Source organism: Mustela putorius, unplaced genomic scaffold (assembly GCF_011764305.1).
Source record: "Mustela putorius furo isolate JIRA1106 unplaced genomic scaffold, ASM1176430v1.1 tig00000788_pilon_pilon_pilon, whole genome shotgun sequence".
NCBI classification, from domain to species: Eukaryota; Metazoa; Chordata; class Mammalia; order Carnivora; family Mustelidae; genus Mustela; species Mustela putorius.
The window spans coordinates 4323166-4349599 of NW_025421481.1; the positions used below are offsets into that span (position 1 = coordinate 4323166).

At 37.2% G+C, this 26434-nt stretch overlaps 1 protein-coding gene across 9 annotated transcripts in view; it reads right to left on the minus strand.

Moving 5' to 3' along the window:
* Positions 1-26434, minus strand: part of MYBPC1 (myosin binding protein C1) — an 87647-nt gene that overhangs the window by 43716 nt on the left and 17497 nt on the right. For 8 of the 9 annotated variants that reach the window (XM_013051516.2, XM_013051517.2, XM_013051520.2 and 5 more), the window contains exons 2-11: positions 25757-25801; positions 23591-23632; positions 15398-15436; positions 14647-14682; positions 12920-13030; positions 11071-11219; positions 10617-10734; positions 9378-9429; positions 7270-7326; positions 1701-1867 (exon numbers count right to left, since the gene is read on the minus strand). In XM_013051516.2, the coding sequence (XP_012906970.1) occupies positions 1701-1867; positions 7270-7326; positions 9378-9429; positions 10617-10734; positions 11071-11219; positions 12920-13030; positions 14647-14682; positions 15398-15436; positions 23591-23632; positions 25757-25801 (816 nt within the window). The remainder of the gene's footprint in view (positions 1-1700; positions 1868-7269; positions 7327-9377; positions 9430-10616; positions 10735-11070; positions 11220-12919; positions 13031-14646; positions 14683-15397; positions 15437-23590; positions 23633-25756; positions 25802-26434) is intronic. The other variant, XM_013051518.2, reaches the window with a different exon arrangement.

Sequence of the window (26434 nt, forward strand, 5' to 3'; positions counted from 1 at the left end):
AATAGAATTTAAATTTAAAAATTGGAAAAAAGAAAAGGAAAAAATAATTACTGAAGAATCTTTAAAAGTGATTGTCCTAATTCTTCAGGAAATTATAAAGCATCCAAATGAAACTAAACTTGAAGAGCATGCCTGTTCTTCTAGCAAGATTACTATCAGGATCATTGGCATTATATTTGTACTCCCTGTATATGATAGTTTTTTTAATCACAGAGTTTATGAGATAAACTCAATGACTCCTAAGATTAAATCGAATGCCTTTGACTAATTGAAATAGTAGGCTTATCAAAGTTTTCGTACTGTGGAAACTTGCCCAAATAATGACACATTTAAAACACTCCTTATATAAAAATGGTTAGGAACTTGGGATCAGAACACTCTAAATGACAAAGAACATGGTAGTTTTTTTAAAAAATTCTTTGAAAGGTCCTAAGCAGTTGTTAACTTCTTTGCTTGACTTAATCATTTTCCCCTGATTTTAATATAATACTCATTTAGACAGTTTGGAAGATACACACAAGTGTGGAATGCCTCATGAAATTTTTATGCTTGCATTTCCATCATTCCAACTTTGTTATACTACTGCTTAAATCAGCTCACCTCCTCATACCTTAACATAATAAACATGAGCTTTAAAAAAGTTATCGATCATTTACCTCAAGACATCAATTGAGAGCTAAGTGATAAGAATTAGATGGGCCAGTGTGAGGAAAAGAGATGTCAGCGTGGCATTCACATCTTTGTGACTGTACCATCTCAGACACCTCTTAAGAATAAAACTTCAAAAAGTTTTGAAGCTTTGAAATAGTGGGAATGGCTGAGTTACGTAAACAAGCAAAAACAAAACTCTTTTGTATTTCTTTGGGTCTAATTGTTCAACCAGTTTACAGGGAGGTTTAGAAACAAAGGGCAGATTTTTAAACAGAGGTGGATAAATTAAATAGAAAAATTCTATTTGGACACCCAGCCCAGGTTGGGCGCCTAAATAAATAAATTCTATTTGGATCTTAAAAAACAATAAACAATAATAGGACGGATATGTTACCTTTTTGTGCCACAAAACAGATAACTGACAAGGACCAAGTACAGGAAATTTTGAAGAGCTTAAGATCAATTTAGAATGTATTTCTTTTTCTTTTTTTATTTAAATCGCAACATTTGAAAGTTTTTAAAGAGTTATTTAAAACCACAACAAAACGCAGTCATTTCAGATCTTTATGCAGAGGAGCATAGCTGTTTTACAAAATAATCTGATTTCTGCATTTGGAGTGAGAAATGAATTCCCCACTCCCCGGTAAACGAGTAGAAGAATACGATGGTAAAAAAAGGAACATAGAACCAACTCTACCTAAGTAAGAATCGAGAATCTGAGAGGGAGGGAGATGTGGAGGCTGAAGAAAGGGGCCACTAAGAAATCCCCAGTGACAGCGAACGTACTTGATGTTCCATTACCTGTTGTCTGTGGTACTTGTAAAGTAAATCTCCATTACCTTAAACTTCCGCTAGCTCTCGGCTACCGTCCTAGCTACTGATGATGTGCAGAGCGGGGAGCTACTTCGCCCGAAGTCACAGGTAACGAAGAGAAGAGTAACGACTGCGAAGGCCACCCCACCGGTGCCCACCCCAAACCCAGCCAGAGACCGGAAGGTCCGCGGCGTGGACGCGGCGGTCCCCGCAGCCACACCCCCCAGAGGGCTCACCTGCGCTCTTCTTCTCCACCCTGCGCATGCGCTTGAGCCTCTTGAGCATGCCACGCAGGTCGGTGATCCCGTACTGGAAGGCGATCTTCTCATACTCGTTGGGGTTCGCGTTCTTCAGCAGCTCCCACACGTCTACCTCGGGTTCTTCCTCCTGCTGCTTCACCTCCCTACCCGGGGAAAACCATTCCCTAGTTTAGTAGCCGCCCACCGGCCCTTAAGGACAATGAATGAAGGTCGGAGTATGGTACCCATTTCTCGGTTCAGGGTTAAACCCCCCACCCCCTTTTTTAAAGCCTGAGCATGTAGAACCCGCAGTCTCAAGGAAGCTTTCAGGCAGTTAAAGATTAGATGTATGCGCTTATATTAGCACCCTCGCTTTCCTGGTTAAAAACAGAAGATTAGGAAGAGAGAAAGAAAATATTCTGAATAGGTTTTTATTTATTTTCACTTGAAAGTGTAAGGAGAAGGTGAGATTTTGAGGAATTTAAGATCAGTTGTCACCTAGGATATGGGTACTGAAGTAATTTCGAAAAGTGGATTGAGAATGAGAAGATTTAAACATTGGTTTATGAAAGAAAAATTATCTCTTTCTACCTTCATTATTGTACACATTTTAGCTATATATGAAGACAGTATAAATAAGTATTTAAAATCCTAGGAATTTGCAAATAGTTTTCCTATCATATTAGTAAATGTGCACACTAATCATATTTTGCAAAAAAAAAAAATATTTGAAACTGCCAGAAGGGTTTGTTTTGTTTTAAATATGATTTTTGTGGCTATATTGACTTTTTAACAAATTTTTTTCTAACTTGGCAGGGAAAAAGGAAAATGAAGCAAAAATTCTCTCATATTTAATCTTAAAGTACTGGCTTGAACTTTTTTGAAAGCAGGTTGAGTATGAATTATAAAAATATAAATGTTAAACTGTAAAGCAAATGGCTAGGTTCCAATGAACAAAGGGAAGGTAACTTGTTAGTGTAATTATCAAAATTATGACCCAAATTTTTATCACTGACTAAAGAATATACAGAGAATATAAAGAACATATATGAGTAAGAATATATAAGATTTCAAATACACTTGTCTGTCGTTATTTTAAAACCAACTAAATGAAAGAAAAACTCAAGAATAAACACTCTTTAGGGAAAGGGCACTAGTGTAAATGCAAAATGTAATTTAAATTGATTTCCTTTGCTGGCTAAATAGTCCTGATTTTTTTTTTTTTTAAATTTAAGATTTAGTTGACTGTTTCTATCAGGTTAACTTGGAGATACTGCAGTGAGTACTTATTGTGAATAATACTGGTTTGGATATAGTTTTCCAGGAAAACTGGTCAACAGATCTTAAACATCAGTGTGAAAACAGATTCATGCTATCAGGTTAGCAAATGATGGGTTACATATGTTTGCATTGTCACACTAATTACACCTGTTTCTGCATTTTTTTTTTAAAGGAAATACCAGATTGTAATTGTAGGGAAGGGGAGGAGAATGTAAATATTAAGAGAGAATTTAAAGTAGAGTTAGGCAAGGATGACTTTTGAATATCTAATTTACATTGTCATGTAAGTCTTTTTGCCCAGTGGAGGATGATGCTGAGGCAAATCTCCTGGAAAAAATGGAAGGAAGTGAGAGGGCATTGGTCCATCGGTAACCTTTATGAGAAGGACTAGGCAACATCATTAGGAAAATGTAATTCTTAAAAAACTAAAGATACGGAGCACCTGGATGTCTCAGGTAGACATGGACATGACTCAGTAGAGCATGGAACTCTTAATCTCAGGATCATGAGTTTGAGCCCCACACTGGGTGTGGAGCCCATTTATAAATAAATAAATAAATAAATAAATAAATAATCTTTTAATACTCAAGAAACAAGTATTATCTTCATATGTCAATGAAATCATAATTACACCCTCTATTAACACAGGTAAATTGAAAAGCTTAAGAAAATTGTCCTGAAGTTGGAATATCGATAATAACTTGCCAAATCTAATAGGTCAAGTGCCTGAAAGCAGTCTAAATTTTAAATAAATCCTTTAAATATTTTGTAGGAAGTTTTGGAGAATTCTAATTAAAATGTGTCTGTATGTATCTATATATTGTCTCTGTAGATGTTTCTTTGACCACTTTATTAATGCTCTATTTTTATCATAGTCCAGCCTATAGTCCCCAAACTATAAAACTATGCCATATTACATTGTGTTAAATTTGTATTTCAACCAAGAATTAAGTATAATTTCAGCCATCCTCCTAACACTGGTGACAGGATTCAAAGATACCAAACTAGATCAAAATAGATAGGAAGCAGCACAGGTCAAACACTGTGGCATACCTAGGTCCATGAGGTGAATATTTATATAAGAGAAGCCAATATAAAGATCATCATTTTCAGTGTGATTTCATAAGTCAGTTTTGTTGACAGATTCATAAAACTGATCATCCTCACAATTTTTTTTCATGAAAACACCAAAATATACCTCACTCTACCATGTTCTTAATCTTATCAAACTTGGTATACACATACCAGTGACTTCTTGCCTATTCCTTCTTTTTCTATCCATTACTTAATTCAATTCCAAATTGCAAGAAATATTCATTATTTTTTACTAGAAAATGAGGTTACCTTAACTCATCCAAACATATCTTTACTTACCATGGTGGCTGCACATGGCCCTATCTGCATGGTTATGTTAAATTACAGTAGGAAGAAAAACTCAAATTCCATAGGCACCACTGATGCCTTTTCAAGCATTGGGATAGACCTATATAACATTTGCAGTACTTACATCTACATCAAAATTTCTCTAACTTAATGGTCCTAGTAAAGTACAAAGCAATTATACACATTTTATATAGAATAAAAATTTCAAATATATATGTATTTGACATAGATATATATACACACACGTGTGTGTTTATACATATATAAAATCTCATAACAAGATACTGCCTAATAGATTTAATCTGATTTAGTTCATGTCTATTTGAAATACTATGGCTTTGTTCAGGTCAGGGAGATCTTTTGTTACAGAATGATGATGGTTGTAAAGATATTTAATCTGGTAGGGATTTTGCCACACACTCTTGGAGGAGTAGAAATGGTGTCATTACCACAATGAAAACACATGCAATCACAAATCAGTAGGGAAACACAATGATTTCTAAAGTTATATTGGTAGATTAGTATATCATATTAAATGAGTATAGTCTTTTGCTAACAACAATTTAATTATGAGTCAAAATCATAATTAGGGGATGTAAAGAAAATGAGAACTGGAGACCTATTGGCTGCCCACTTTTTTTTTTTTTTTTTTTGCTCATTTGTTTTCTTTATTCATTTTGATATGCATTAGATTTCTTTTACTCTGCACACTACTGCAGTAGTTTGGTCTTTTTTCTTTTGTTTTTCCTTCTTAATCAGAGCATGGGGTTTAATAATTGACTGTGTCACATCTTGATTGATTCATGTGTGTGTGCGCATGCTTGTGCCTGTGTAGTATGTCTTTTTGTGAATATAGGCTCTTCAAGGGAAAAGGTCACATTTTGGTGGGAGTGAATATTTGACACGTGCTATGAGCCAGCCTCTTCCATAATTGATCAACTAGTCACATAAATACACATAAATCACATAACTGATTTAACTAGATTTTGTTCTCCACATTTATAGATGTGGAAATAGTCTCAGAGAGGACATGTAATTTGGCCAAAGTCATGCAGTTAGTAACTAGGAGAGTTGAGACCCACATCCATGTTTTTATCGCTACCTTTTTTTCCCCCAAATGCGTATCCAACCCTTTCTGTGTGCCAGACACTGGAAGGCACTGGCACACACAAGGCACAAAGAAAGCATTTAGCATTTTCCTGACTGAGTAAATGATAGCAGGAGGAAAAAAAAATGTTCTCTTCTCAAATTCTCAATTTGTATTATAAGCTGAATCACCCAACTTCCAAGGCATATTCAGAGTGGTATTTCTTATGTGGAGTCACAGGAAATGAGCTGACTTAGAGGGAAACTTGGATTTAGGTCCCTGCCCTGTTTCTAAAGCGCTGTGTGACTGAGGGTAAGTCACCTGACATCTCTGGTCTTTGGTTTCTCACCTGTAGAATGAGGAAGGGTAAGGTTCAAGGTTCACGGAGATCCACTTATACTACTGCTTTAAATAAATTTGGGGAATTAATAAATATTATTTAGACTAATGATTATTTGAAGTATCTAAAGAGGGAAAGATGTATTTTATACTGCCAAGGTCTCTTGATTGGCTAATATTCATTGGTAATTAATAAATTGCACCTGTTAATATTTCTGTTTTCAACTGAATTTTTCATTCACACGGACTTGGATAAAGCCATCCAACTAAACTGAGAATGATTAAGCCGTCCAAACTGAGATGGATAAAGCCATCCAACTAAACTAAATAGAGTCCAGTTTATTACAATTTGTGATTTGTTGTGAAGCATATATACTTAGGTTTCTTTAGTAACTATAGAAAGCACTAAAAGTAATAAAAAGTGAACCTGAAAAGCTAAATGAAAACGAATATCAATATTATATATTATTAATTTAGAATCATAGTTTTATTATTTATGCACAAATTTCATATTTAAATAAAATCCTAGCAAAAATCAAGTTCTTTTTGTTGCCCTATAGTAAATATCTGGATATGCATAGCTTTACATATAACACATATATATGATTATATGCATATATGGGCAGAAATCCTGTAAGATGATTATGTATTGAATATCGACCATTAAATCTATAAATTTTATTGTAAGAGAACAATGTTAAGGGAGTGTGAATGATAATACTAAATATTTATTTCCATTTTACTCCTGTATTTTATCTCTTCTAAAATGCATATCTTTTGACATTTTAAACATCTTAAATAAGGATGTATCTTATAATCAATAGTGTGTCATAATAAACTCTTTGGGGCAATTTTTTCATTGCTTAATAATTTATGAAATACAGGTATATATTCAAATGAATTGTGTCTTAGATTTGATGGAATACAGTTAATTATAAATACCGTTTTAAAGTAGATCTGAGATATATATATAAACATATATATATATGTATATATATATATATATATATATATTATGTGCACGCACACACACATACATATACCTGCAGAGACTTTTACCAAAATTGTGAAATTGATTTTTTGGTAAAATATCAAAGGCGGGGAATAGAGGTTTTATTTATTTGATCATGACAAGGAATCATGATGGAAATGAGAGAAATCATCAAAGAAATCAGAGACTTCTAGGTATTTGGGTCTTCTGCTTCAGTTTTCAGATCTCCTCATCCCCAACTAAGAAAGATTTTAAAAAGATTTAAAAAGAAGGTTAAAAAGCATCAGCTGAAATCTTTAGCAGATTAGTATGCACTGATTTCTCTGTCTCTTTCTTAGTTGACTCTGTGTTATATTCCATAAGCAAAACACATTTTAGGAAATGAGAAATTCTTTGAAAAACATCCACTTTAAACTTGACTTCTCTGAGTGGGTGTCTAAAAGATTTCCAGGCCACAACGCCTCACTCCATCGCTGGGTTCTCACCTACGTTTCAGGAGACCACTAAAGTCAAGTTCCCCTGCATCCTCTTGACCTTCTCCACTGTCATTAACAAAAGAAAAGCAAATCTGGGTTTAATACGAAGACATATACACACAGTTTCCCCCAAACACTCTACATATAACGTATATGCCATTTCGTACCAGCACACAAGTCATGGGACTAAATCAACACAAACTCTTTCTTTTCACACAAGTGACATTTTAAGTTTTGGAGTATGTACTTGTGGAAAAGTAAACATGAGAAGCTTGTGTTACTCTATGATTTCAGAAGACATATTTTTGAAGATTGCTTTTATGAAACTGCTTGGATTTGTGTTAAAGCAGAGTAACACAAATGCGCTTAAGCCAAGCAACACAAAGTACTTTGTTTTTCCAAGTTGGGGTTTTTAGAAACATACCTATGTAAAAAGCAAAGGACTTTTGCTGACCTCTGTTATTTGGGTCAGAGATTGGCTTGGAGGACGAAGTATACCAATGTCAAATATATAAGTACAAAGCTTATATTCAAAGGTAACTTCTTTGTGTCCATCAATAGTTGAATCAGATAATGTGATACCAACAAAACATAAAAATGGAGCTAGTGCAGAGCTTTTCACGAGATGCATTCCTTTCTGTTTTAAAGGGATATCATTGTAAGCTTTTCACTCTCTTGTTAATATTTATACCTTTTAAAATGTATTTTTCAAAAATTTGTTTTTGAATTATTGATGAACCCTTTACTAGGAGTGCTTTCCTACTGAGAAATGCATCTTAAATTAGGCATGCATTGACCTTCATGATTTCATATAAACTCTAAATAGAAGCTATGGAGCTGACATTTAAATGGCACTACGTATTTACTTACATGTTTAATTTTTTAATGAAGATTTTGTTTCCTGCTCTTTAACAAATGTTAGTTATGGTTTCTAAGAAAAGAGTCTGTGGGTTTAAAAACAGTGTGTATAACACGTAAGTTATAAGAATTAAAGTCAAGTAATGTGTTTTCAAAATTTCTTTAATAGTAGGTATTTAGAGCTTTTGAAATAAACCCATTTCTATTCTCTTAAACCACAAAACTTAGTAGACTACATCCCCTTCTCTTAGAATATGCTCATACATGGGATGAAGATACTTTTGGACCCTTTGCATTTGTTGAACATGGGGTGAAGGAAAGTAATAGGAATTAAGGTTATGACTTAAAAAAATACCCATTGATTGATCAGGTGATATTAAATATATTTTTAAGCAATTAAAATTCTCATTTGTTCATAATTTAGGAGAGAAATATGCCTTTTATTAACACACTAAATCATTGCTTTATAATAGTTTGGGATGACTTTCCTTACTCAACAAAACTAAGTAGATTCAGTCTTCAGAAGAACAAAATATCTGCTCTCATTGATGAACTCATAGTATAGAAAAATTAAGTGCAGAGAGTAAAATAATGTCAGGAAGGGGCTAGTTACATTTCTAATAGCCTGGAACTTTTTTTTTTTTTTCATTTTTCTTCCTTTTCCCCAACCACCCCTAATTTTTCAGCGTTGGCAACTGCAAAATAAACCAAACAGGTATCTATATTTTATCTTTCTACAGTGTTCCTTGTTCTGTCAGACTCCGTGGTCTTTCCTTTAGCAATCCGGTATTTAAATAGGGCTAACTTCAGTAAGTAGCTACTTAATTGCAGTTTTCTGGACACATGACTAAATAGCTCCATAAGTAATTTCTAGATGAAAAACAATATAAATGAAAGTTTTCTGACATTACTTAACTGATGCTTTATTATTATATACCTTTCTTGGCCATCTGGTTGAAAATCATGCAATTAAGGAAGAAGCCACATGTGAAGACATAAGAGTATGTTTTTATAAGGCAACTGTGAAACCTGGAAAAATGGGAGCTTCACTATGACGAGAATATTCTAAAAAATGATCAGTTTTTACATTAAACCTATGGCTTTTCTACAACACTGACCTTTGGGTACACAGTATGTTTGACTACAGCGAAGAGATGCTCTCTCTGGAATACAGAATGTGGAGGAAGGGAATGTGTGCTTTGAAAACCCTCCACTTGCTCATTATACAGAAGCTACCTAAATTCCCCTTTTGAAGTTACCTTCTCTTGAAAGCAGATCTGATGTCAATGTTTGGAGTAGTCCCGGTAGATTCTTTGAAAGGAAAGAAAACAATAAAATAAATACCCATTAAGTAGGCAATTTTGTGCTCAGTTCCTTTCCAAGCTGTGGGGATTCTTCAGATGGAAGGAACACCAGGTGAAGGGGGCGTGGGGGTGGCTCTCCTCCTGGATGGCTGAGCCACTGAGGTCTCATACCTCATCCTCCTTCACACAGAATCAATGTGGGGACTGCCGGAATTACCAGATCCAGTTGTCATTCCACCTGCCTTCACACTAGAATCACCTGAAGAACTTAAAAAAAAAAATCAGCTTCTTGATCTCCTTGTTGGAGATTTTGATTCACTAGATCAGGGATGGGCACCAAGAAATCAATATTCTTCAAAAGCCCTTCAGGTGATTCTCAGAAATGCCAGGTTGAAAAGGCATCACTCAGCACCAGATTCCCACTCAATACAGAAATCTCTACAGCACCTCCATGATCACCCAGGCTTTATTTCAGATTTCTTGAGATGGGCCTCTCACACCTTTGTCAGGCTATTTACAGAGCTTTAAATAGAAAGCTCATGCTAAAGTGAAGACAAAAAATTCACTTCCTCCTAATTCCTACCTTTAGATTCTAATTTGTCTGAAACACTTTTGTGTGATAGCACTTCCCCTATTTATGCGTTGTCTAGGCCTGGCCTCCCTCACACTACATTCAGGTGACTAGGATGTTGTTTCTGAGTTCTTCATCCTCCTGGGTACCATACTCTATAAGAGAGCCAGGCAGATGTGTGGTGACCATGGCCAAAGACATTACTCCAAATGTGGAGCAACTAACATGTTGCAGAGAGTAGTGTTATTTCCTAAACCTAGGTCCTATACCACTTATATTAGCCCAGTATTAAATCATACCAGCTTTGCTTCTTGTAGCTTTATCACATTTGGGATTCGCCTTAAGTTTATGATCTTTGCTGCCAAGTCAACGTTCTCTTTGTTTACTTATCGAAGTGGTTTTATTCACCCCAATCTACATGTACACCTTTACATTTATTCCTGTTAAACTCACTCTGGACAGTATACAGCACATACGGATGGATAACTTCCCCATCTGACATTAGTTCTTAACCCACTGAGCCACCCAGGCAACCTCATAATATTAAATGACTTTCTTCTCTCCTATCCCCTCACACACCATGAAAAAAACCCACAGCTCTCCAGATAAGAAGACTCTCTTACCGTGTACTTCAAGATCGAATGTGCAGCTGTCAAACTTATCCTTATAGCTGACCTCACACCTGTAGTTTCCTGCATAGTTCTCTTTGGCCTTGATGATCTGCATCTCGAATGTGTATATCTGCAGGGAAATGCATCAGGCATATTTCAGACCCACCATGTCAACAGAAAGAAGCTATCACATTTTGATGATTTACGAAATTCCTCAGCATTGGCTTAAAGCTGTGTCTGTATCTGGGCATTCCAGCCCAGCGTTCTCAACACAGGATGGGTCAGTGTGATTCCCAGCCCCAGGGCACAACAGGGCAACCATGCTTGAGTGCAGACCCCAGGAATGATAACTCTAGAGAAATTCTCTGGAACTGAAATTTCTTAAAGCTGAACTTGAAAATGACCTTCTCTCCACACGGAAGGAACGACTTAGCCAAGCCCCTGTGCCAGGAGTTAAGAGCCATACCCGAGTTTGCCTTTCGAAGGTTTCCTTCAGCTGGAGGTGCTTCCCAGCTTTGCTGGCCAGGTCCATCCATTTCCCTTTGAACCATTTGATGGTGGGTTTTCTAAGAAGATCTTCAGCCTTGACTTTAGCTATAAAGGTGATATTTCCACCTAGAAAAAGCACAAGTGATTCAGGCTGAGGCTTAAAAATTGCTATTTGTTTTGGGAAGGAGTTATAGAGGATTGCACTGTAGAGACTATGATGTGACTGGTGCCCCTGGAGTTGTGCCCTGAATTTTTTACACATGCTCTAGGAGTCCTTAGGATACTCCAACTTGTTCTGTTTTTGAGGTTTAGGAGAAAGAAAAGGAGAAATGGGTTAATCGGTGGGAATAGTTTCTGCTTAGCTTTATCATATATACATGAAATAAAAATAGAAAGCCTTATAAATGTATGGCCTTTTTTCTATTCTTCTTATTAGGTATGATGATGGGAAGTCTGGACTTATATGACCAACTATGACTAAATGAAACTAATATTTTTTAAATCAACCTGCCTATCTGTTTGTATTGACTGATGGACCCTAAGGTCATCAAAACTCTAGCCCAGCACTTTGGCGTCTTCCAGAAACACAAGGGAACAAATATTCCCATATACCTGCAGTATGCTTCTGTATTATAGATCTAAAAGCAGTAATTTTAGAATATAGTCAGTTTTGTGCTCATTTGTTGTGATCACAATATATTCCTTATAAAAATTTATTTTGCAGGGTACCTGGGTGGCTCAGTTGGGTAAGCATCTGCCTTTGGCTCAGGTCATGATACCAGGGTCCGGGGATCAAGCCCCACATCAGGCTCCCTGTTCAGTGGGGAACCTGCCTCTCCTCCCTCTGCTGCTCCCTCTGCTTGTGCTCTCTCTCTCTATCAGATAAATAAATAAATAATTTTTAAAAAATTTATTTCACCAAAATTCCTGAACCCCCAAATCCTCTCTAGCTTACCATACTGTTTTTTTTCCATCATGGCACTTGGCTTTTGTGATTACCTGTAATTCTTGTTGTATGTTCCTCCCATTATGACTGTGAGTTCTGAATGTTCACGTGTTATACTCAGTGCTCAGCACAGTGCCTAAAACAGGTGGTGTAATCAATATTTTTTGAATGAATCTCTCCAAAGTTGAGCCCCCTGTCCCACTAGTTTCCTCTGAGATACTACACCCTATCATACAACGTGTATGCAGATTTGTAATCATCTTATGGAAGGAGCATGTCATAATGGCAGAAAACACTGGCTCAGAGCTTTAAGGTATGCCAGATGCTGCTCATTGTACTTCACAAGTAGTACTCCCATTTTACAGATGAGGTGATTGATTTGAACCCAATCTGGCTCCAGGGTCCAGGCACTCAACTACTATGAAATGATAGCTGTCACTCTTCTTTTCAGGCTATAAAAAGCAGGATTTAGTATATAAATACAAAGGAATAGTATTCATCCATAAAAAGGAATGAGGTACCAATTCATGCTACAGCTTTAAAGAACCTTGAAAACATTATGCTAAGGGAAAGGAGCTGGACGCCAAATGTCGTATATTGTGTGGTTCCATTTATACTAAATATACAGAATAGACGAATCCATAGACACAAAGCAGATTAGTGGTTGGGAGGGAGGAGAGAGGGAGGAAGAATAGGGAGTAATGGCTTGGTGGGGTACATGGTTTCTGTTCAGGATGATGAAACTATTTGGAAACTAGAGGTGGCGATTATACAACACTGATAACCACCGGTCATTTGTTCACTTTAAAGGTAAAGTGCATGCAATGTGAATTTCACTTCCATTTAAAGAGAAAAGCAAGACTTCATGCTTGGCGCTCACCAACTTTCACTGATCCTGTCTGAGGCTTTTCCACGAACAGAGTGGACATCTGGGAATTGGCATTCTGCTTGTCTTGTTCCTCCCCAGCAGGTGATTCACCTAGAGACCATTCTAATGAGCAGAAAGGAAGAAAAGGATCATTTCAGGACCAAGTTCTTCTCAGGCAGACTTACCTGGGTTTCTTGTTCTTGTCAACGCCGAGGCTTTTCTTTGTCTAATAGACCTGGATAAATATAACATCATTCTCTCCATCCCTCTCCCCTGCAGCCATCGGGAGAGAGTGACAGATCCTCATTCTTACAGGGATGCCTCTTTCATGAGAGGGTAAAGAACATTTTGTATTCCTAGAAATAGTAAAACTTTTCAGGTACATTGTTACTCTGTGTTTGTTGGCAGCCATGGTTTGTTTCTCCATTCTGTCTGTCTCCTAACAGATAGACAAGGTGGGAAGTATACTGTGTATTGAGGCAGTACCACGTCATATTAGGTGAATGACTACAGTGTGCCACACCCATATAACAGAACTGGAAAAAACTAAAGGGATAGGTCAGTTTGCTAGTCAACTGGGAAAGATCAAGCAGCCAAACCTGGCCTGGTATTCCTAGATTCCTTGCTGCTATAGGATTAGATAATTCCATTAGGGTTGTATAGATGAGACCATAGTTGGACGATTAAGTAAGGGATCATGACCAGCAGGCACAAATTTCAAGAATACTAGAAGCAAGAGAAGCAGAAAAAGAAAAAAAAAAATCAATTCTTTGAGGCTTTCCCATGAAGACCGAGAAGCTGAAAGTGAAGTTTATTTTCATTTTCTAGGTTGCACTCCAGGTGCTTAGCTGGTGTGAATCAGCAGTCCACTCCAGTGAGGAGGGCAGGGGAGAGAACTGAAGACATTCCCTCTGTCTCCACGAGCTAAATGTAGAGAAGTTCAGTTTCAGCCACTTAGTAACTGGGGGAAAAAAATGCATGGGTGCCAACTCTGTTAATGTTTCTTGAAAAGAAGGAAAAATATTTAGTTATTTTAGTTTTCATGTATCGATCATGCTATTCATGGAGATCATCATGAAGTGACGTCAACTTTCACAATGAAGTTACGCAATGTAGTCACATGATTATGTAGGGGGGTGGGGTGGGGTATGTGTATGTCTGTGAAATTCATAGTAATAATGAATTGTGGCCACTCATATTTGTAATATGAGGGCAGGAACTTTTTTTTTTTTTTTTTTTTCCTTTTTTATACCTACAAGTACCTACAAAAGTGCCTGGTCCATGAGGCCCACAGTAGAATTGTAGTATGTCCTCAGAATGAATTTGTTGAATGAATTGTAGTGATTGCTGACACGGTGCATATGGAGGCTTTTATAAAATGTAATAAAGTTCTATGGAAATGTGAATTATTCTCTAACTTAAGCAGATCCCCCAAATGGAGATTTTCAGTTTCTTCATCTCTGTGCATTTGCTAAATGTTAAAAATGTCAGCTATAATGACCACAAATCTGTGGTATATGTGGTTAAGTTACTGTATTTGTGTGTGTGTCATGCAAAATTAATTATTTCTCAATAAATTAGTTTTCTTGTAAGAGGGTACATAATGAAAAATTGCTAAAAAAAAAAAAGCTACAAACTGAATAAAACAAAGATTAGAATCAAAACCGCTTCAAGAGATGAGGTCATTAGTGACTATATTAGCATGGCGTCCGGTCGCCTTACTCCAGGCGAGTGCTCACCTGAATCTTTTCTTTCCAGGGCCCGACTACCCAAACCTGAAAGGAAAGCGTGATTTGGATGATACAAGGGCAAGAAGTGAAAATGGAGAGCTGACTTCAACCTTCTTGGATTCCCCCAAACCCTGTCTCTCCTCATGATGGGGAGAAAGAACTAGAGTCAGCTTGGGTTGAAAATCAGTAGACCTTCAACTATGAAAGCATCTATAAAAAGTGTGTGTCTTATTTAAGAAACAATAATAAAATAAAATAACGCAAATATCTAAAGAACAGAGGATAAGGGCATACAGCTGGAAATAGATCAAACATTTTGTCCCTAAAATTTATATCCAAGATTTACTAATCTTATTTATTTCACAAAGAAATTCTCCTTTTGTTTAAAAAAAAATAGGGGTGCCTGGATGGCTCAGTGGGTTAAGCCTCTGCCTTCAGCTCAGGTCATGATCTCAGGGTTCTGGGATCAAGCCCCACATCGGGCTCTCTGCTCAGCAGGGAGCCTACTTCCCCTTCTCTCTCTGCCTGCCTCTCTCCCTACTTGTGATCTCTGTGTGTGTGTCAAATAAATAAATAAAATCTTTAAAAAATATATAAAAGATCACCATTAAAACCAAAGTATCCCTCCTGGGCTGACAGGGGCAAAACGTCGTGCCCCTGTTCTACACACTGTCTCATCAAGGTTCTCTGCCTTTCCTTTTTCTTTACTGTCAATTAACAATAATTATAATGTGGGGTAAGATGTTGGAATTGTCCTAACCTGGAGGCAGGGCGCTAGGTGGGGAGGCTTCCTCTTCATCTGAAACAAGAAATAGGAATAAAAAGTCAAGAAGAAAAGGATTTTGTCCTGAGTATCCTGCAAAAAGAGAAAGCTGAAAAAGAAGAAAAGAAAACACAAAATGCTTTAAACTGATGAGTAAGCTTCAGAAGACTCAGTACCTAAAAGATTAAACTCAATATTTCAGATCAAAAAGAAAAATAAGTAAGTGGATGAGAGAATAGAGAAATCCTCTGAAAGTGTAGATTGAGAAATGAAACTCTGTGCAAATATTTCATGTGATTGTACATTAGGAAAAAAAATTAATGTTAAAAACCAAACCTTAACAAAGTCAACAATAGAGGTGTTTTCAAGTTCTTATTTTGTAACCTGAAGTCAATGTCAGACGTAATTCATATGCCATAGTCATTTGGACATAGACATAAAAAAGCATAAATGAATGAGAACTTAGTCTCTTCTGCCCCTGAAAAACTTGTGATTAATTCCCCTTTTATATTTAGGAGACAAAAGGCAAAAGTGACTACATTAACTAAGATAAATAAATTTGTCACACTTGCTAAATTTACCAATATTAATTTTAGGAAATTTGAGGGCATTTTCCCATGATTATATGAATGTTGGTATGCTGTATACGTTTTTAATCCTTATGAAAGCACGTTTGTAAAATTAAAAATATGCCTTATATTATTTATATACAGAGGTACTGAATATTCTCCATTTCTAAAATGTCTGAATTTCGAAGTGTCTTTACAATTTTAGATGTTTAAATAGGCATTTGGTGTTATCTGAATCTCTGCCTTTGCTTTCCCAAAGCATAAACATTAATGTTAGGGTAAATAATAATAATCTTTGTACTTAAAACACTAGAATAGTTGTGAATTTCAAAGCACAAACCTATATGATTATATAAAATAGGATACAGGGCACATGCACCCAGCTGTTAATTTTAAAGTGCTTTAAAAAATTCCCAACAAGAGGTAAAATAGCACATTTTTATATAATCTATTAGAATAGTTACTACAAAGATTATTTACTAGCCTGAAATTCTTTTCTAAAACTGCCAACCAGCAATATGTATTATTACTTTTTAACAAAATAATGAATGTAATACGTAAGAAACTTAATGTCATTATCTTTGAAATGGAGGAGATTCGCTGAACACTGTGCGATTTAGGAATCTCCAGAGGAAACTTTCTGGGCTCAAAGAAGCTTGAAAAATGCTAAACTAAATGAAGTTAAATGCATGTATTTTACTGGATTGTATGAATGTGCACTTCCTGAAGGGTATCACAGACTTCTGTGTGCTAATGGGCACTGACATTTAGGGATAGAGATAAAAAAAGATCCAGCAGTTAGCCTTTCCCAAACTTCGTTCATTTTTTCAATACTTTTCTCCTGAAACATCTGTTAATATTCCACAAAATCATGCATTTGGGGAAATATAGCTATGTCTGAGCTATTCCAAAACACCGTTAAATAATCACAATTCTGCATAACTAAAATAAAATATCTTGAGATTTTTCTATATTATTAGCTATGCATTTAATTCAGTATTTGAATTTTATTCTTGCAACCTAATCAGAGACTCTTATTTACTGAAATATGTAAAGAAACTTGATTTTAGGAATGCCTGTGTGGCTCAGTCGGTTAAGCGGTTGCCTTCGGCTCAGGTCTGGATCCCAGGGTCCTGGGATCAAATGCTACATCGGGCTCCTTGCTTGGCAGGAAGCCTGCTTCTCTCTCTCTCCCTCTGCTCTGCCACTTTGCCTGCTTATGCTCTCTCTCTCTCCCTGTCAAATAAATAAATAAAATCTTAAAAAAAAAAAGAATCTTGATTTTAAAGCCCTGTCAAAATTCTTGAAAATAAAGTTTTAAACCTCAAACAAATCCTAGAAAGGAGCATCTTTGCTATATGTAAAGTAGAAGCTAGAACCATTTTGATCAAATGATCGCTTCATTTTAGGCATTTTTATGGTTGCGTGTTTGCTTTGTGCACTGTGCATGGTGAATTGAATTAATTGTCTAGAATTCAAAATGAGAAAAGAGTATTAGCATACCTTCATAAAACTAAAATGAAAGGAGAATCCACTTTTTAAGTAAACATCTGATAGGTGAGTAGTTTCAAAGTCCACTAAATGATAGAGGGGAGTGGGCAAGGAATGAGCTAGTTGGGTGATAGGCTTTAAGGAGAGCATTTATTGTGATGGGCACTGGGTGTTAGATGGAAGTGATGAATCACTAGATCCTACTCTTGAAACCAATATTACCCTATATGTTAACTAACTAGAATTTAAATAAGAACTCAAAGCAAACCTAAAACCTTTTGGGGGGGCATGTCCATTTATTTTAGACTATTACTGTATTTTAGACCATTACAGTGTTTTAAGGTATCATGAAATGATACTCTGGATGATCCAACATTACTTCCGAACACCAGTTACTTCTCAATTGACGATTCATCATACATACATGTTCAAATTTACTGAAGTGCTAGAAAATATAATAGACCAGGGGCAAAGTTTTTGATTCCCTTTCAAAAGTAGCTTTGGTCCTGGCATCCCATTAGATTGGAAATGTAGTTAAGATGTTGGATCCTGACTTTAAACTCTTGAGAAGTTGCCTGCTTGAATTTGGTTGAATTGGATGAGAATGAAAGGTCTAATTGTTCCCATTTACTGTGAGAAAACAGGTTCTACTGCTAGCAGAGAAACTGAATATCCAACTTTTCTGGGTTGTGCCTAATTCAACAACACATATGTGAAAGGCTTGGCATCATACAAAGAATATTTTCAAACAAAACAAAACAAAAAATACAATATGTAAGTTATATTTTCTTTTTTTCTGTTTACAAGTGACTACCATAATGATGAAAGACATCTGTTCTTGGATCCTTAGGGTATAGCATATCTAAAGACCAGAGACCATAGCAGCAGACTCTCTCCCCTAGTTCATGGAAGGAAATTTACCGAAGCAAAATTTCACTTGTCTTTAAGTCATGGGAAAATAGCATTTGTAAAACCATCAAAATGATTCTTGAAATAACTGAAGTTCCCAGAGAAGAAAGCCTGGAAAGCAGAGAAGAAACTCGGCCTCATATTACAAGCCTGGGATTTTAAGGGGGCACACATGAAATCTGGAATGCAGGGTGAGAACTGAAGAGAGAGTAGAATATATAGATTCTTATGCTTCTACATACTTACTTTGCCATAAATTAACTTCTACTTGTGGTTGATTTAAGTTGCCTTTCTAAATTAATTTTTAAGTCATGCAAACTTGGGACAATAGATGAGATCTTTGCAAAGACCAAAAAGCACATAAATTAAAATATGTGGCTCTCAACAAACCTCACTTAAATACCTATATAATACCTTGTTTGATTGTGACTAAGTTCAGAATCCTCAAGTGGAGAAATCAGTTGTGGAAAACGTTGGCTCCCATGACAAAAATAACAAGACCAGCAACAACAACCATGTGTGGAAGGCAGTAGCATCAACAGCTAACATGAATTCATCATGTTTGGAGGCATTGGATAAATTTATCATAGTTTCATAATGAAAAGGCACATGCCTTCACATCTTGATGCTTCTAAAATCAGAATACATATATTTGATGAGTTTTTTCCTCCTCCAAATCTATTAAATCTATGTTGCAACTTATAATGGTTGTGTCCCAGAATTGAAAAATGTGGTAATATTAGCTTCTAACAAAGACCATTACAAAAAATTAATGTAATTAGAAAGCATAGAGAAAGTCCATTATATGGTTGGTTGTCTGACACCTAAAGGTAAAATTAGACACAAAAAAAATGTAGCATTGAGTAAAAAGCACCAGAATAATGTTATTGCAGAAAAGGGATCTAAATGAAGAAAAAGAAGTTTAATCATTCTTTTAAGAATTTTCATAACAGTTAAGAGAAAACTGGGTGGAACTTGGTCTGATTCACTTCCTCATCTGCCAACCACATTCACACCAAATGAAAGATTCTTCATCTCAAGTTACATGAGATCTTTAATATGCACAAGGTTCATTCACGATAGTTTATGTGGTAATATTAATGTGAGTGCCTGGAAAAAGAAAACACATCTTTATTTACTTGCAGTGATTACAGAACCAAATATTTTTCTGGAAGAAAAATAAAAAGAGGCAGTAAATATCCCAGTTGGGCTTACTGAAATATGGACAGACTATAAACTATTAAGATGCAAAAACCAAAAAATCGTTTTTAAATGTCAGAAGTTATGTATGGAAATGAATACTGCTCTTTAAAGTAGTGTTTGATTCTATGCTCTGACACATCTGGAGTTACTTTTAAGACCTGTTTTGAACCTCCCTTAGGGCCAATTGTTAAGGTAGAGAAGAGACCCAATCTCACTACCCTGTGTTCACATGTACCAAGGCTGGCTGATCTAAAGAAGTATGATCCTACTTGATCACCCACATTATTCTTTACACATGGCTCTCCGTGACAATTGCCTCTTCTAAAACTGTCCTCTGCTGACGGTTGCTCTCCTCTCCAAAGCTCCCTAAAGTTGGCTCCAGAACTGCAGGACCCAGCAGCCAGACCTGTGCCTGGCACAGAGCCAACACTTAGTGAAAACTTGCTGAATAAGAGGACATTGGGATAAAAGACAGATCTTTGGTCCCCCTGAGCATATAGAAAGTACTTCATTGATTTGCCACCTGTATTATTCTGGATGAATTCTAAGCCATGGTAGCATTGTTTTTATGAGGACATTGCTTCCCAGTATGATTACTCTAAATGGGATTTGTGCATCTAATTTCTGGTATTGTTGTTTGATTACACCCATTTCTATATTGTCATCTCTTTTGTTTCAATTCCAGGAGAAAGTTGGCAGTACTAGGGAGCAGGATAGCTGGATGGACAACTCCAGAGGCAAGCGAGCAAATTAACAAACACATATTAAAACTTCTTCCTGGGAAATCAGCTATTTCCCAGATAGAGACCCTTAGTAAATGTGAAATATTTGGCAAATCTAACTACAAACACTACTTATAAGATTGATTTAGGAACCAAACAACGTTCTGCAGCTATGAAAACAACAACAACAACAAAAAAAACCTTTTCAGAACATTTCCAGATTGTTGTAGAAAAATTCAGGCAATCTGAGAAAAATATTAAGGCTACATTGTTGTGAATGATGTTCTTACTGGTAATAGTTTTGGAGCTATTAACTGAATATACTTCAATTAACTCAACAGAGGACGAATTAAAGTCCTGAAAATGTACTAATATCCAGGAGTGACCATTTTCAATAGTTTTAAGTGAGTTGGCCTTACAGTAAAAATCATCCATCTGTTCTGACACAGTGCACAACCCCAGTGTCTCCTCCTCAATCTCATTGACTAAAAGTATGCATGCGATATTCATACTCCTATCCAGCAAACATGGCAAAAGGGAATACAAATCTCTGGAGATGACCACTGTCCATATCATCAACAGCTAAGCCCTCCTGGAAACTCAGTTGTTCATTCTACAAGTATTTACTAGGAGATTGCCACATGCCGCTCTCTGCCAAACACTGGGAGAAATGAGCTAAGGGGACCAAAGAGGTGTTAAGACATGGTGCCTGACTGTCAGAAAACTTCCAACCTGTTAGGGAAAGGAGTGAACCACTAATACGTGATTAAGTGGAGAAAAGAGTGATTTAGCAACAGAGGCGAAAGGTCCAAGAGAAATCAGGAGGAGGAAGGGCAGATGAAAGTGAGCTAAGACAGTCAGATGGAAGCTGCACAGAGGAGTGGAGCCTGAATTGACTGGTTAAAGAACAATGGGATGGGCTGAGGGCTGGGGGAGGGTAAAGGGTAGGAAGAGACACTCTGGTCAATGCAGAAGAACCTGTCCTGTTGCCCCTGTCAGTCTTGCTATGCTCATGCAAGCCTTCTTTCTCAGCCAGGGAAACACATATAGCCATGATTGCGTTGCCTTTTACTTAAGCATTTTCTTTGAAATTTCCCTGTCCTTGATGAAAGTGAGTAATAGTTGAAGAGGATTGTGTATTAAGAAATAACTTCCAGGGGCGCCTGGGTGGCTCAGTGGGTTAAGCCGCTGCCTTCGGCTCAGGTCATGATCTCGGGGTCCTGGGATCGAGTCCCGCATCGGGCTCTCTGCTCGGCAGGGAGCCTGCTTCTCTCTCTCTCTCTCTCTGCCTGCCTCTCCATCTACTTGTGATTTCTCTCTGTCAAATAAATAAATAAAATCTTTAAAAAAAAAAAAAGAAATAACTTCCAACCACCTACTTTTCTTTATTTAGGGGTGTCACTTTGTATCATAAACCGATTTGCTTCCTAATCTTGTAGAGCAAATGTAATCATGGCAGTTTATGTGGTTAGGCACGTGACTTCATGTGGCCATGGCCTTGCTTAACTTCTGCAAATGTCGGAAAAAGTAAGGCTAATTACAGGATTCCTTAGTCATCTGTCTTTGCTCTTTTATCATACTGTGTTCTACATATAGTAATGAGCTTTTATTGTACATTGACTGGTTGATTTTAACCATATTCTCATGTAAGCATGTGAATATAATATAATGACTTTTCATATTAAGGGTCAGTCACAGGCTTTGTTGAAACACTGACAGCTTGCCCTCTGGGATTATATCATCTACTTTGTTGGTTGAGCCTTACAACCTAGTCCAACTACCTTTCCAAATTTGGAAACAGAGGTGTATGCCATTGGTCTTGTAGAGAATAATGTTACAATAGCTTCAGCCAAGATGCCCAAATATCCTTGAACCCATCTCATGGAAGGAGTTCTAGGAGTTTGCACTGTCTGCATTCCATAAGCAAATAACCTTCAGACTGTAGCCCACATGGCCAGGAGTAGTATTCATGTTACTATCCATGGGAGCCACTGAAGGTCAAGGACAAAATGAGTGCACCAACATTGTGTGTTCATTTATGAAAGTGTAAGTTCAAGGTAGCTGAAGTAAAGAGGTCCAGTGTACTGAAAAAAAGAGAAAAGTATTTTATTAATGTATAGGAGACAATAATACCATAGGAATTAGGTAATGAAATATGACATAGTAAGAACAAAGAAATACTTAGCATAATTTTGAGTAGCATCCAAGACAAAGAGAAATATCTTATTGCAATCAGGAAATAATTGGTTATTCCAAAATTTAAACTATGTGATTCAATTCACAAATAAAAGATGAACGTTTAAAAATGATGATACAAACATACAGGCAGAACTGTCAAATCTACCTCTGTGAAAACTTTCTTTTTTGGAAGAGTAATGCTCCTTATCTTAGAAGAGCTGGTCAGTAATGACAATGACTTCCTCCATGGGGAGACAAAGGAATGAATATTTCATGGATCCACAGCAGTACATGATAAAGATGATTCATTTTCTCAGATTGGATTATGTCCATATAAAATAAAAATAGAATAATATTGTAATGATAAATGAGTTTCCAGCTCAATAAGGAGCAACATAATGTTTGCTTAAGGTTGTATGTGTCAACGTACATAAGCCATTATATAAGTCCATGAAAATACATAGTGCTACAAAATGAGATGCTAGCCTTCAAGATTACTAGTGAAATCTGGAACAGTTCACACAGTAATACAAAAACAGTTTTTTTTTTAAATTATGTGTAATCCAGATAACTTTCCAAATTGGCGTAATCCCCTAAAGATCAGACACATCTTTTCCTTCACATGCACGTAACTTGCAAACTACCAATTAATTTGCTGGCATCTCAACAAACACTTGTGATATTTTTATCATTGTTGTTTTTCTTTTAGAAATATGTATCATGGGGCGCCTGGGTGGCTCAGTGGTTTGGGCTGCTGCCTTCGGCTCGGGTCATGATCTCAGGGTCCTGGGATCGAGCCCCGCATCGGGCTCTCTGCTCCGCAGGAAGCCTGCTTCCCTCTCTCTCTCTCTCTCTGCCTGCCTCTCTGCCTACTTGTGATCTCTGTCTGTCAAATAAATAAATTAAATCTTAAAAAAAAAAAAAGAAATATGTATCATGAAAACTGATCCATTCATTATGCTGACTGGCCATGCAGAGAAGATGCGAAAGAACTCAAAACCACACTGATCAAAGGAAATGCAGAGAAATTCTATCAGACCATCATGACAATCATTACTGACCTCTTCCTGCTTCTAATTTTGTTGAATTCAGCCTTGTTCTCCCTCCCTCTAACTCACCTTTTGCTGGTGTGGTTTCAGCCTCCTTCTCTTTATTTGGTTCTGTGTGGAAAGTACAAGCACATTTTTAAAAGTGTCTTAAAGAAAACATTTTATTATGTGATGAGCAACGGGTAGAGGGAGGGAGAGAAGAAATTAATGAGAACAGAAGAGATCATAAATGATTCTACATATTCATTTATTATGCTATACATGAGTTATGAACTTGGGAATGATAATGTAGAATCACATTAAACTTTTAATAAAAGCAATGAGTAAATCTGACCACTTTTGTAAAAAGTATACAGAGAAACATGCAATACAGATTTTGTTAAAATATACTTAGCTATGCTGGGACTATGTTAAACATGCTGGTGTGAAAGTGAGTATAAAATGTGGGTCACTTCATTTTAGACCTCAAAAGGGACTGACTTTTTAAGGAAGATTGACCCATGTAATGATTCCAATTGTTTAGACTTCCGGTTAATATAGTAATAATGAGTCAGGGTATAAAATCTATAATTGTCCAGTAGTTTCAAGGAAAATATTTTGGTGCATGTACTAATCTTCTAGGTTGAGATGAGTGGCAATTAATGGAACCTGAGAGCAGTAACATCCGATTTCATCAGTTGAGATCTCTCTGTCCGGAATCATATTTAGATACCTGCAAATGGTGTCTGCCTTGGGATATGTGTAAGAAAATAATGATTTTAAGCATGAATTCTCTCTCTTTCTTGGATTGATGAGCAGAGGTCTGAATCTCAGCTAACTAATAACTATTTTAAGAGTTTGGGAGGAGACCGGTTTTAGCAACAGGAGGTCAGTATTATACAATGAGTATGAAATATGCGTATGCTATAACAAGGGAAAATTTAGAGTGGCTCAGTGACAGCAACTGATCTGAAGAATAGAAGGAAAAAGTTATATCCATAATGGCCTGTAGGTCCTCAGTGTACTCAGTATTGTCAAAAATAAATTGGTATGTGCAAGGAGAAAACACACCAAAGAACATCCTAAGAAGAATGTCACACTGCACCGGCTAAAAGAAGACTACACAGAGCTTGTCCCTGTTTGAACCCATAAGGCACAGAGCCTCATTCATTCATTTTGATACATAGCAATATTCTTCTATACTGTTTAAGGGCTTTGAGAGTGTGAATCCAGTGTTCTTAGCTGGACAAAGGGGCTCCCATGAACAGTCAGATTTCTCAAAGTTCCCTCCTGAAAATGATCTCCAGGATGGAAGAGCTTCATAATCTCATTATAAATGTCCATGCAAAAAGATCACCAGCAACTAAGGCCTAGTCAGCTTCTCTTTCACCTAGACTGTGGTCTCCAGTGCTCTCTCATCCCCTTCCTTCACACCGTGTTGTCAACTTAAGAAACCTGCCTTGAGTCACAGATGGCCTTGGGAGGGTCTCCCAGTATTGCTTGCGTTTCAGTATGGCGGTTGTGTTATACTAAGGAGTTCTTCAGGCTGTATTTTATCTTCTACTTGGTTGTAAGCAAACAGAATCCAGGGAAATGTTTTCCGCTTAGAGTTTCAGTCTTTTCTCTTCCTTAGGTCTATGTGAACGCAAAAGCGGGCTTCACCTGCTCTGTGAAGTAGTAATGCCCACTGTCGCTCCCTACAACTCTTTACTCCTTGTTTTTTTGTTGCCACCTGGTGGACAACAGGGTACTAAGAACGGGAGAAGTGGAGCCTCAGAGGCCACCAAACTGTCCTGAAAACTGCTTCTCCAGGTGCTTGCTGGTGATATAGTTCAAGTGGGCAGGAGGCTGCTTGTCTTCCAGGACTGAGGTAAAATGTGTTCCCTAAACTCACAAGAAAGTGTGGGCTTTGTTTGCCTTTAGCTCTATGTGAAGAAGTGCTACAAATCCTTCATTCCCTTGGAGGCTCAGGCTCCACAAAGCTAAAACATGGGCATAACAACAACTTTGGCGTCACTAGAAAGGTTTCGTAAGTATATGACGTGCCATTCAAATCAGGTACCATGAGACGGATATATAAATGCAATGCATTATTATTATGACTATTATTAGTAGTCTAAACTTATGCCAAGTGTGGTCATCCAACTTCTCCATAGGAGTTAGGTTAAAACTCACAGCTTCAGTGGAGGCCAGATCATGCTGGGGTGGACGTTCTGTATTTGCGGCCCAAACACGTGAAGCGGTGTTTTTACTCACCTGGGGGTGGGGCTGGGGCTGGGGCTGGGGCAGACACTTCATTTTCTGGAAATGAAAAGAATAATGGAAGTGTTAGTCTCACTTCTCACAGGCAAAAGCTATTTTCCAAAGCCCCACACTGCCCTCAACTCTAGGCAGCCAACTCACCTGTACTGACAAGAGGGATGGAGCAGGAAAAGTTTCAACCTGTGGCCAAGACATACTGCCTTTTAGTGTGTGGTATGAGGTGAGGATCTAAATCGTAGTCTATAGATTTCCATGGTGGACCGATGGGCAGAGCACAGGTAAAGTGGGGATCCAGGGTGTCCTGGCCAGCAGGCAGAACATTTAATGGCATTTAAACTGAGCCTGTTTTCCTTTTCTGGAAAAGTGAATACAGCACTTATCCCCTATGCACAGGTTGCAAAGAGCAGAAGATGAGACACACTGAGTGGCGTGCGTGTCCCTCATGGTCCAAAGTACTCACACCCTGCAGAACCTAAGGTGAGGACAATGCTCGTAAATGAGAGCCCGCTTTCCCCAGAGAGCGAGGACACGGTGGCATCTCTGACATCATCTTGCTCCCATGAGACATGCTTCCTGAATGGTGATGAGACCAAAATCCTCTGGCTCTGCAGAGTTATCACAAGTCAAAGCAAGACTCATTGGGAAACAGAATCAACTCCTCTCCCGGTCATT